Raw genomic sequence first — 13,122 nt, forward strand, 5'->3', positions numbered from 1 at the left:
GAAAATCAGGGGCCGGCCCAATGGCACAGTGGTTGGGTGTGCATGTTCTGCTTGGTGGCCCGGGGTTCACCGGTTCGGATCCCAGGTATGGACATGGCACCGCTTGGCAAAAGCCATGCTGTGGCAGGCGTCCCACATATAAAGTAGAGGAAGATGGGCATGGATGTTAGCTCAGGACCAGTCTTCCTCAGAAAAAAGAGGAGGATTGGCAGCGGTTAGCTCAGGGCTAATCTTCCTCAAAAAAATAAAAAATAAAAACAAAGAAGAATCAGAATCTGCAGGAAGAAAGGGTACAAAACATTCTAAGAGAACAGATTCAGAATTCTATTAAGTCATAGTCTGGTGAATTTCAGTGCTAAAGAAAGAGCCTGTTGGGGGCAGCCCCATGCATAGGGGTTAAGTTCAGCACACAACTGCTTCAGCAGCCGGGTTTGTGTGTGTGGACCTACACTACTTGTCAGTCAGGTTGTGGTGTGACCCACATATAAAGTGGAGGAAGACTGGCATAGATGTTAGCTCAGGGCTAATCTTCCTCAGCAAAAAAAAAAAAAAAAAAAAGGACTCCTTTCGGCATCAAGAAAAGACAAAGCAAATTACCTCCAAGAGGAAAAGTATTATATTGGACTCAAACTTTTTCTTTAAAGATTTTATTTTTCTATTTTTCCTTTGTCTCCCCAAAGCCCCCTGGTACATAGTTGTATATTTTAGTTGCTGGTCCTTCTAGTTGTGGCATGTGGGATGCCGCCTCAGCATGGCTTGATGAGCGGTGCCATGTCCACACTCAGAATCTGAACCGGCGAAATCCTGAGCCGCTGAAGCGGAGCGTGCAAACTTAACCACTCAGCCACAGGGCCAGCCCCATGGACTCAAAGTTTTCTACAGAAACATCAAATGCCAGAAGACATAGTGCACTTGTAAGGGGAAAAGAGTAATCAAAATACTTATTCACATATAAAAGCATCAGTCAGATACTCTCAGAAATGCAAATATTAATTGCATCGAGGGAATATAGCATCCATAAGCTCTTCATGAAAAAAATATTGATAAAACCTAGCCAAGCAAGAGATGAATTCAAGTAACTCAGAAAAGGGGAAGGTAAGGTATAAAGAAGTAGAAATAAGAACTGAATCTGTCTAAATATAAAAGAACCAAGGCCTAATAACCCTGAGCATTATAATTTCAGAACAAAAGATAAATTGTTTTTATCATGTCAAGATGAACAAAAATCAGTTAGTGGGGAGGAACTGTAAATCCACTAATTTCCTCATCTTTCATGGCAGACATTCAAAATAATGTCAAAATTGAGATTTTTTTAACCAACTTGTTTATTTTTAAAATGGACAGATTTGAAATGTTTGCATATATATGCTATTTTTAATCATTTCAGAGAATAATTAAATACTTGTGTTGTAGAGTTCCCAAAAGCTCTACTGAGAAGCTAAGGAAGTCCAAAGAGCTACCTGGATTAAAATGAGAAGGATTCAGGTCAGGGAGAAATAGGGACTGTGACAAGATACAATCACCAGATAAAGTTACACCACATAAATTTTAGAATAAACTCATAAGCCAGGGCTGGAGAGCTTGTGAAGAACTCTCATTCCCTTTAGTCTAACAATTCCACTCCTACAGAAATACTGCTCTAGTACACAGATACCTGTAACAACGATGTTCAGTACAACATTATCTATAAGCGAAAAACTAAAGACAACCTAAGTATCCAGAACAGAAAACTGGCCAAACCAATGGTGATAGAGCCATAAAATGGACACATGGGGATACACTACAGATGTTACAAAAAAGTTGTAAAACATGAGGTGCATCAATACATAACAACATGGAAAGATATCCATGAGATACACAGTGAAAAGAACAAGATGCAGAAGTACACTCATATGATCCCACTTGTTTTTAAACATTAAAAGCTATCCGTATATGTTTATTCCATGTAGGTAAAGAAAATACAGTAAAGAAAAAACACTGAATTATTAACAATGCTTAGCCCTAGGGAATGGGAATGCAAGTGGAGGAACAGAGCACTTAGGGTTCATGCACATCTGTACTCTTTAAATATGTTTACCATGAGCATTGATTCCTTTAAAAGTATAAAGCAATAATAATAAAACTTTACTTAAAGAAGGTGCTACTCCTTTAGAATCATTCATATGTTTCTATGTGAAACATTCAACATAAATAGAAAATGTCTGTTGAAATATGTGTTGACATATATTCAAATCTTTTAACTTGAAATATTAAAATCTTGGCGATGAAAGAGAAAAGAAGCTACAAGATAGATGTCAGGGGAAGATAAACAAGGAAATTCAAGGTCCTGGGAAGAAAGAGATGATTAACACTACTCTTTCACATGAGGTATAGATACTCATTTCACTGCCATCATAAAATAAATAAACAAACCGAGGACCTTATGACATATGTGTTAAATGACCCTTTTTTAAAGAGTATGTTCTCCTTTAGTAGATACCAAGTTTATCTGGGAACGAGGATACTTTCACTCTAATTCAGACTCTGAAACTGGTATGTGATGTGACCTTGAAATAGTCATTTAAACTATCTTCTCCTTTCAATGTAGAGGATCTTCCTTTTTTGTAATTCATAGGGATTTATAATAATAATAATGGGAAGGACTTCAATAAACCACCTTGACCTACCTTTATTTAGAAAAGCTTTGCCTTATCTTTCCTCCATTACCAAACATAATGGTATATATTTCCAAGACAGCAATATAACTATAAAACTTTTAAGAACTTGAGAATACTTCCAATACACCTCACTATTATAATAATGAGGTGTATACAGGAGAACACTAACGAGTAAGATACTTTCTAAAGATCAGAACATTTTCTCAGTGGCAGTAGTGGTAGCACTTAAAGCGAGTTTAGTTGAAAAAGATGTAAATTACTGTTCTTGCTTCATCCACATTGTTGCACTTACCACACTGCTTCTTTTTAGCCATCACAGTAACAGTGAGCCACTATTAAACTACACAGAGACAGTGTGGTATTAGTATTATCCTAGAATCAAGCTGATATTCATATGCATATGTATTAAAGCAAAAAAGATATACTTGTTTTCCTGAGAGTACACTCATAAAAATATTCCTCATAAGAAAAACATTCAAAACTTGTCATATAGCTTAGAAGTTCTTTTGAACTCTCTTGCAAAATTTGTCTGACCTTCAAAGGATTCTCTGTACTGGACAATATTTGGATGCTTCATGTTTGCCAACACTGCAACTTCTCTCCTTGATTCTTCCCTTTCTTTATTGGACATCTTAAATGGGATGGAAAAAGAAAATATTAAGCCACCAATAAACAACCTAAATAGTCCACCAGTAAGAGAGTGGTTAAAAAATAATGGTTCCAATAAAGCATAATCCAAATAACAAAATATAGCCAGAAGTTAAAAAGAATGAGTTGAATCCACAAGTAAAAACATTTTAAGATGCTCAAACCAGATTAAGGTACAGAACAATAGGTGTTGTATTTTTATTTTTTTCTTAAAGATTTTATTTTTTTCCTTTTTCTCCCCAAAGCCCCCCAGTACACAGTTGTATAATCTTCGTTGTGGGTCCTTCTAGTTGTGGCATGTGGGACGCTGCCTCAGCGTGGTTTGATGAGCAGTGCCATGTCCACGCCCAGGATTCGAACCAACGAAACACTGGGCCGCCTGCAGCGGAGCACACGAACTTAACCACTTGGCCACGGGGCCAGCCCCTGGTGTTGTATTTTTTTTAAAACACACATATACAAGCACACATCATAGAAAAAAACCTGAAAGGATATACAGACTATTCTGAAATTAGTGGTTCTCTATGAAATTATGGCAGTTATGCAATGCCATATATTTTTTTATTCTCTAACAATGAGCCCTTTGGTAACCAGACTATTACTTGAATAACCAAACGAAAAACATACTTACTCTTGAGATGTTAATTTCCTTGATAACATATTGTCTCTCATCTTCTGTAGATTTAACAAGAACGGCTTTTCCAAATGAACCTTCTCCAATCTTCTGTAGTCTAACATACTTCTCCATGGCTCTTTTTCTAAGGCATCTTAACAGCTATGCTAGACATAAAAAAAAAAGTAACAGTTAACAGTGATAAAGTATGTCTTCTGTGACAATTATAATGTTTAATTCAAATTCTAATTCCTTAGTGATTTGCTTACTTAAAAAAAATATTCAAAATCTTTACTGAAAGTTAAATAAACTTTATCTCAATTTTACTCATGCAACCTAATTACAGCTAGAAAGAAAACCAGTAACATTTCAATTTTATAAGAATGCTTTGGAAAGTCGAATGTTGTATATACTTAATGTCTACGGAAAGAAAAGCAAACTTCTTCCCACATCAATTAATTAGCAGCATTACTTTATTATCTCCAATAAGAACACAAGCTTAATAAGACCATTTCCCAAAGTTATTTAATTCCCTCTTATCAGACATTTAAATTGTTCATTGACATTTTAATTGAAAAATTCTTCCACATTTCTTGAACGTTTGTATTTCTTCTCTTTTGAACTATTCACTCATGTTCTTCATCCATTTTCTACTTAAACACTCTTCTTTTTATTAATCTGTAAAAGCTCCTTCTCTAATGAAGATTTTTTCCTTTTTACTATTTGCCTTTCAATTTGATTTAAAACAAAAGTTTATTTTGACATGAACAAATTTATTAATCTTTCCTTTATATTTCTGCCTTTAGTATCATAACTAGACCTGTACTATACCAAGATATTTGATTAAGGTCATTGGTAGCTTTAGCAATAGTAATTTCAGGAGAGTGGTGGGGACAGAAGCCAGAGTACAATATGCTAGGTGGTAAAAGCTTATAAAAGTGAACTAGAAGGGAGAGGAAGGGAGACGGAGGGAGAGAAAGGGTGAGAGAAAGAGTCACAAAAGCAGTCACTAGCACTGCCTACTGGCAAGATTACCCTTATTGTGGGGATACATGAATGCACTGTGTTAACCTAAAACTAATAAATATTTAATTAACCTAACTCACTATTTTCTATTTCCAATCACAGCAAGCAGGCTTTCTACGTATGATTCCCTTCTAGGAGAAAATGGGCTTGTCATAAAGACTATATTAAAATTTCTGTGATAGTTTACAATATTTCTCATCGTAAATTAACAAATCCATGTTCTCATTTCATCCATCAATACTAAACTTGTTTAATTTTACTTTGCCTCTAAAAAAAATGATCCAATCTCCTAAATGACAAAATTTATATTCTGGTCTGTAAGACTAAAGGCCAGAATCCAGCCTGTGGTAAAAATCCATGGCATAATTATGCCTTATGAAATTTTATGGGTAAGAGCCTTCCTCTATATTAGAAAACATTATAACCATTTTCCATTTCAAAACTTCTATAAGAAATGACAAGGCTCTTAGCAACTGTAAGAAAAATAAGACATTAACTATTACAATAGCACCACAGCATCATCAGTGAGTTAAAGAAGAAAAGTCATTACAAACATACTTCCAAGTTCAAATTTGGTCAACCAGCATAATATAACAGCTCTCTGGACACCAGCCAGAATTTAATGCTTTCTCCAAGACATGAAAGTATATTACATTACTATGCCATTTAGAAAAAATATCAAGATAAACTCATCTTAGAAAACCAAATTTCATAAACCAAATTACATTAAATAACCTCATAATGAGATTATTTCACAATCATCATTATTCTGTGACTTTTGCCAAGAAAGAAAAACAAAATTAGTCTATTTGGCCCTGCCTCAAAACTCAGTTGCCAATACCTTTCGAGGGACCACACTAACAAGATGGAAGCTCCAAGAGCCCCTACTATTGCATTCTACTGCCTACCACATTACTGAGCATTGCAGCTCTGACAACTCAGTAAACTAGAGGAGAAGCTACTGCCCCACGTAGAGAAGAAAGATGACTTTAATTGCCATCAAATAATGTCAAGTGCAGACACTTTTCTGAACAATGAAAGACTTGTGATCGATGACTTTCACAGCAAGTGACAATCCCTCTTCTTCTGCAGAGTCTACACCAGACTAGTGTAGTGCATTACAGGAAGCGAAAGGAAAACAGGAAAAGAGTTTACTTTCAGTGTCTTACAACATATTTAACTGAGCCGCTTATTTCCTAGTTGTGAGACTTCTCAGCTGAATTATAATCCTAGAAGATTTTTCAAACCAAATGAAACAAAATAATAAAATGGGAGCCGGCCCCATGGCTGAGTGGTTAAGTTCGCAGGCTCTGCTGCAGCGGCCCAGGGTTTTGTCAGTTCGGATCCTGGACGTGGACATGGCACCGCTCATCAGGTCACGTTGAGGTGGCATCACACATGCCACAACTAGAAGGACCCACAACTGAAAATATACAACTATGTACCAGGAGGCATTGGGGAGAAAAAGTAGAAAATAAAATCTTAAAAAAAAAAAAACAAAAACACCAATGTACTATAGGCTTACACATCCAAAATCATCATGATACATAACTGAAGGAACATAAGGATCCTGTTCTAATTTCATTATTGTAATAAATTTAAATTATAAATGCTTGCCCTTTCTACACTTCAGCTCCTAACATCGAATGAAAATCACAATATCAATTTGACAGTATTCTTAAAGTCTCTAACAACTATATCAGTTTAATGACTATAATACATATCTGCTATTGAAGTATTCAAAGCATACAAAGACGTTTTTTATATTTGAGCTTTCCAAAGAGTTATGTGATGTAACACATAAAGAAATGGGTTCAGAAGAGAAAAGCTACATGACCAAAAGCAAACCACATGACCTCTGTGGACCTTAGTTACTTCACCTAAAAACACTAAAGATTTCAGCATTATTTAAGCATAATGCTAAGCATAAGCCTACCAACTCTACTAGTCTATGACTCAAGGAGAAGAAAATAAAGAGTAAGTAAGTCAGAAAATAAGAAACTTCAACACTGTTTAGAACTGAATTATTAGCTACAAAGAGTAGGAATGACAGAGAAATATGACCAAAGCTTTTCCTTCTGAAAAATCAAAAGAAGCCATGAGAGTAATTTCTTTATTCTAAATCTTTAAAAAATCAAAAAACAAACTGCAATTTACAATTAAACACACCATTGAACATACATATTTACCTCTTTTTCTTCCCCAAACCTAACTAACACAACTTTAAAGGGATCAAAAGGGCGTAACAGGAGAGAAGGCAACAGCAATAAAATTCTGGAAGCTGACAAGCACAAGAACAAGCAGCAACTGACTTAGGAGACTAGAGAAAGCTGTATCCTAAGCCAGCAGTGGGAAATAAGTCAGTTCCCGCTACAGACTAGCTCAATAACTGGAAGCACCAGGTGCCTCTGAGAGTGAGGATAATATTAAAACTAAACCAGGATTGGTTGAAAGACTGGTTAAGCAGCAGTTAGACACACAGCTTGCCTCCTCCACCTCTCTCAGTCAGGTGACTACCCCTCTCTCATCTTGGCAGAAGACTGGAGATGACTCTAGATTGGGGATACTGACACAGTCGAGAATGGAAATACCATGTACAATCCGGGAGATAAAGTGAAAATCTATATAATAAAGGGTGAGACTCTCTGTTCCAACCACGATGGCGTAGCTTGTATCAGACCATCCCATCTCCAAAAACAATCATAAACGCTGAGTAAAATACATAAAACAAGAGACAGGAATTGAGGGGCTATAATCATTGAGAGGCGGAACATTCTAGCGAGTTCCACATTCACCCCAGCCTTTTCCCTGAAGACATTTTCCAAACTGAGGCATGGCAGCATGGAGCTTAAGTAAAAAGTAGCAGTCATACTGGGCTGAGGAAAGAGGTAAGTTTAGGGCTGCCAAAATCCTGGAGAGGAAGAAAAACGAGTTCAAAAGTATGCATGTAAACTCCTCTCCTGTCAGTTAGCCCATTCCTAAATTGTGCATACACAAGGCTGACTAAAACAGACTAGTCCTAACAAAGCCTAAAAGCAATCCTTGACAGGATCAAGGTTATCTGCTAATACTCCAAAAGCCTGCCAGAACAAAACATAACAATGTTTGGAAGATACATGCCCAGCATCCAATCAAAAATTATGAGGCATGTCAAAAAAAAAACCAAACAACCAAAACAATAAAAATAGACTCACAAATGACTCAAATATGGAGTTAACAGTAGGGTACTTTAAATAATCATGATTAATATTTTCAAGAAAATAGAGGAAAAGATGAACAAAATGATTATTTTTAAAGGTGGAGAATTTCAACAAAAACCTGCAACTTATTTTTAAAAATTAAATGAACATTCTAGAACTAAAATATAAAATATCTGAAATTAAGAACTCATTGCATAGGTTTTACAGCAAACAGGATACTGTAGAAGACAGAATTAGTAACGTAAAAAATGGACCAATATTCAACAAGAGAATAGAAAAAATAAAGAAAAAACACACAACAAGAAAGAAAGAAAGAAAAATCAAAAGGAAGATTCAGTATTAGAAAGATTTTAATTCTTAATCTCTAAACTTAATGCCACCCTAATAAAAACACAAGCTTTGGTGCTGAGGGTGATTAGACAAGCTGATTTTAAAGTTAATATGAAAAAAAGAAGAAAGAATAGCCAGAGAAATACTGAAAAAAAAGACCAATGGAGGAAGAGTTGATATCAAGACACATTATAAAGCTACAATAATTATGAAATAGAGAGGCAAATCATAGTAAGTTCATAAACATATCAAAGAAGTTTTTTTAACTTGGTGGATGACCACGGTAACATTTCAAACTGGCAGGGAAAAGATGGACTTTGAAATAAAAAGTATTTAGACAACTAGGTAGTAACGTGGGGAAAAAAAAAGTTAAATCCATTTTCTTCACTTTACACCAGTACAATTCCAGATGATTAAAATACTTAAATGTAAAAAATAAAAACATAATAGTAACAAAACAAAACACGGGAAGACGATTTTTATAACCTTGGAGTGGGATAGCTTAGTATCACACAACTCCAAAATGCCTTAAGAGAGTAATATGACTACACAAAAATCCTGCACAATAAAAACCAGGTTAAGACAAAATTCAAATGACAAAAAGAAAAAATATATTTTTTAGCTCATATCACCAAGGGCTCATTTTCTAACAAATAAAAAGCTCCTACATATTCATAGTACAAAAAAACCAACAGAAAAATGGACAAAGGATATGGAGTTAAAAGTTAGTAACAACAAAAAGGAATATAATTGATGCTAAAATGTGCAAAGGTATCCAGTCCTCTGTAAAGAGAAATACAATTTAAAAGTACAAGAGATAAGTTTTATGTTATGTATATTTTACCATAATTAAAAAAAAAATACAAGAGAGCATTTTTCACCCACCAGAATGGCAAAATTTAGAAAATTTATTACTGTACTGTGTTGGAGGGGAATATAGAGAAACAGAATATAGTGAGAATACAGATACAAATTGATAGATATACTAAGGAAAATAATTTGGCAATATCTATCAAAGTTATAAATGTTTAGACACTTTGATCTTGGAATTTTCCCTCTAAATGTATGAAAATGATACACGTACAAAGTTATCCTCTGCAGCACTGTTTGAAATAGCAAAACTTAGGAGGCAGGCCGAGTGGTTAAGTTCGCGCTCTCCACTACATCAGCCCAGGGTTTCTCTGGATCGGATCCTGGGCACGGACATGGCACCACTCATCAGGCCACGTTGAGGTGGCGTCCCACATACTACAACTAGAAGGACCCACAACTAAAATATACAGCTATATACTGGGGGGATTTGGGGAGAAAAAGCAGAAAGAAAAAAAAAAAAGAAATAGCAAAACTTAAATATCCTGAAATAAGTCAAAGAGAGGCAACATTTATATTGATATGGATTAATTTCTAAGTACCAGAATAATAAATATGACATACTATTATTTGTGTATTAAAATGAAATATATATGTGCATATTTCTACTTACTTTTACTTATATATGTGTGTATATACATATATACGTAATCTTTACATACATACACACATGTAATTGCTTGTATATGTAAGTAATATCTCTGAAGGGATACAATAAACTGGTAATACTGACTGCCTTCATGGAAGGAAACTGAGTAACGGAGAGAAGATTTTTTTTTTGTACCTTCTGAATTTTAAATCATATGAATGTATTATCTATTCAAAACAATAAATAAAATTAAAATGCTGACTGTGACAAGTAGGAAAGAAAGCAAGCTAAATCAATTTCTTTGGTTAAAATCCTTGAACAGTTCCCCATTTCCAAACTTCTAACCCTAACATCCAAAGTTTTTGATATGGCATCACTCTTCTTTTCAACTATAGATACTATGCTCCAGAAAAAATATCTTAGCCTCTAGTCAAATTAGACATCTTTCCTCACATTTTACTAACAATTTCTTTAAGCCACAAACAAGCAATGTTTGACATAATAAAATTTTGTGCACTAAATATGAAAAATGTCAGAGAATATGAATGAAAAACTGTAACCCCACCAATCTGGAACACTAAGCCTCTTCAGCTGTTTCAGCCGTGTGATGGACAAGTTGTCCTGAAGGGACACATTGGTAAAGGAATGGCAACAGATTTCAAGAAGTCCTTATGGCACTGTCTGCAGCTACAATCCATACTCCCAAAATAATAAAATCCACTATTTTTAATGGATTTTATTAATAAAATCCATCCAAAATAACAAAATCCATTTCTCCCCAAATAATAAATACCATTTTGGGTTGTGGGAGAGGGTCAATTTATCTTCTCAGTGAGGAAAAGGCCCTGCCTTATTTCTTATTACTTGAAAAAGCAGAAAGAAAAATGGGATCCCTATAAGACTTTTTTTCAAAATATTTCTTTTTTTCTTTCCAAGTCTATGCAGACAATTAACAGCTTCCCTAGTGGAAATTACCAGCATGCAAATAAAGAATTTAGATTCATGAAATGGTGTCATGTCCACGACTTAGATTAGAAGGTAGATTAGACAGAGTAAAATTTACTTGGAACACAATGTCAATGTATTATTAAAATGACCTCAAAAGAACTCCTGTGGCCAAGTTCTATAACCCTTACTAAACTCCTAATGGTGACTTCTACTATGTAAAAACCTGTTTTCCCACAAAATAGGCTCCTTACCTTTCACCTAGCACAATGGGCAATCTTAAATGAAACAGATCTGTGGATCCCTAACACTAGACAAATCTAAACTAGAAACAAAGGACTACTTCTTTCCATATTTGGTTGCCCTCCATCATCTCTTCAATACTGCCGCATCATAAGAAAAGGCTATTATTAGCATATATTGGATATTACTTTTAATTCTTCATAAATATTTCTGACGTAACTTACCGTGGCAATAAATTTTCTGCTTCTTGGGGGCAGATCTTACATTAGAGAATGAAAATTAGGCCTGTGTAAAAAAGAGCTATGATGAACTCTTAAAGTAGTAGAACTTTTAATGTCTTACAAATGGAAATTGTTTCAAATTATGGAAACTGAAATACAAGATTATAGGTTAACTAACTGCTACTCATTTTCTAATTAAAATGTATATGTAATTTAAGATCAGAGAAAACATATAAGCAATGTAAATGATTGCCTATTCATATCAAGATTTCGATTTATTATTATTTTAATTCTATTATCACTACAGCTTTTGAAATAACGTCCAAGGATTGCTTGGTAATACATACCGTTCCTTAGAGAATGAACATTTTAATGAGATGATGTTATTTTCCGTGCACTTAAGGTGAGTATCCGTGCAATCTCTACATGAGCAAGTCTAAGCAAGGTCTCCTCATTTCCAATATGACTTTACTATTTTGCACAACATTGCTTCCCCCAAGTGCAACTCACCTCGACGACACAGGACGTTAGTAGGAATAACGGTGATGCTCGATAAGTATCAGCCTAGGTGTAGCAGTCTTCCTAGGGAACTTAAAGGGACAGAGGCACCATCCCGCATTTTGAAAAGGACATCCTGAAAGAGAAATCAAGTCTGTCTAACCAGCAGCAGCTCACAGCCAGTCTGAAAGGGGGGCAGTGAGACTCCCACGCCTGACAACAGCCTTTTGCTGACCCCTCCGGCTTGACTCCGTCCCGCCTCGGGCAACGCCCCATGAGACAGGTCCACACTACCCGGACTAAACAAACTGGTTTCTGAGCCCCTTGGAAACGGCGAGCGGCAGCAGGGGGAGTGCCTGGGTTACCGCTTCTGCAACTTCACAGAGGTGGTTGCTAGTGGTCTCAGTGGGGTGGGGGGCGGGCAGCATTTGGGACTGGGAGGCTACCTGCCTGCCACGTCCTCCTGCCTCGCAAGGCCGGTTCAAAATTCAGGGCTACACAGACACCCGGTAAGGACTCCGCGCTCAGGACGCCGCACCCCAGCTCCCCAAAACGCGGAGCGAGCGCAGCGGGAGGGGGAGCGGCCAGCGCGTCACTGGCGCTGGCGTGTGACGTCAGCTCGCGGAAGCCGGCGCGCAGAGGGAGTGACCGGGAAGGAGCGGCGGGGCGGGGCCAGGGCACTGCAGGTGGGAGAGGATGCGGGGGAAGGAAAGAAGGCGGAAAGGAGTCTGAGGCCGAAAGAGTAAGGCAGAGATGAGGCGAGAACTCACTAATAGGAGCTGACTTGGTATAAAGCATATTATAAATTTGCCACATACATACAACAGCGAGAAAGGGACTTTTTAAAATTTGAGGTCTATTACGTAGGGATGCCACATTTTAAAAATTTTAAAGTACTTTTGCTTTTAAAAAGAAAGCCTTTTTCTAGTATATTTTGGATGATTAAAGCAAGAAAGTATTTTTTTAATTTTTATTGAGTTTATGATACTTTACACCCTTGTGAAATTTCAGTTGTACATTATTGTTTGTCAGTCGTGTTGTAGGTGCACCGCTTCACCCTTTTGTGCCCACCCCCCAATCCCCCTTTCCCCTGGTAGCCACTAATCTGTTCTCTTTGTGTACATATTTAACTTCCACATGTGAGTGGAGTCATACAGAGATTGTCTTTCTCTATCTGGCTTAGCAAGAAAGTATATTTAAGTCTTATTTAAAAAAATGATTAATGTGGTTTTCTACATCTTTACACCTAAGGTGTGTATAAATTACTTGCCAGTATTTCGAA

The 13,122-nt window shown here is 36.3% G+C and overlaps 1 protein-coding gene across 11 annotated transcripts in view; it reads right to left on the bottom strand.

Moving 5' to 3' along the window:
- Window positions 1-12,428, bottom strand: part of NEK1 (NIMA related kinase 1) — a 219,998-nt gene extending 207,570 nt beyond the window's left edge. For 10 of the 11 annotated variants that reach the window (XM_046657126.1, XM_046657120.1, XM_046657127.1 and 7 more), the window contains exons 1-4: window positions 12,287-12,428; window positions 11,853-11,976; window positions 3,937-4,085; window positions 3,192-3,288 (exon numbers count right to left, since the gene is read on the bottom strand). In XM_046657126.1, coding sequence (XP_046513082.1) covers window positions 3,192-3,288; window positions 3,937-4,053 — 214 coding nt within the window. In that variant the 5' untranslated portion in view covers window positions 4,054-4,085; window positions 11,853-11,976; window positions 12,287-12,428. Of the gene's footprint in view, window positions 1-3,191; window positions 3,289-3,936; window positions 4,086-11,345; window positions 11,407-11,852; window positions 11,977-12,286 lie in introns of all 11 variants that reach the window. The other variant, XM_046657118.1, reaches the window with a different exon arrangement.
- Window positions 12,429-13,122: the final 694 nt, after the last annotated feature.

This window comes from Equus quagga, chromosome 3 (assembly GCF_021613505.1).
Source record: "Equus quagga isolate Etosha38 chromosome 3, UCLA_HA_Equagga_1.0, whole genome shotgun sequence".
In the NCBI taxonomy this organism is placed as follows: domain Eukaryota; kingdom Metazoa; phylum Chordata; class Mammalia; order Perissodactyla; family Equidae; genus Equus; species Equus quagga.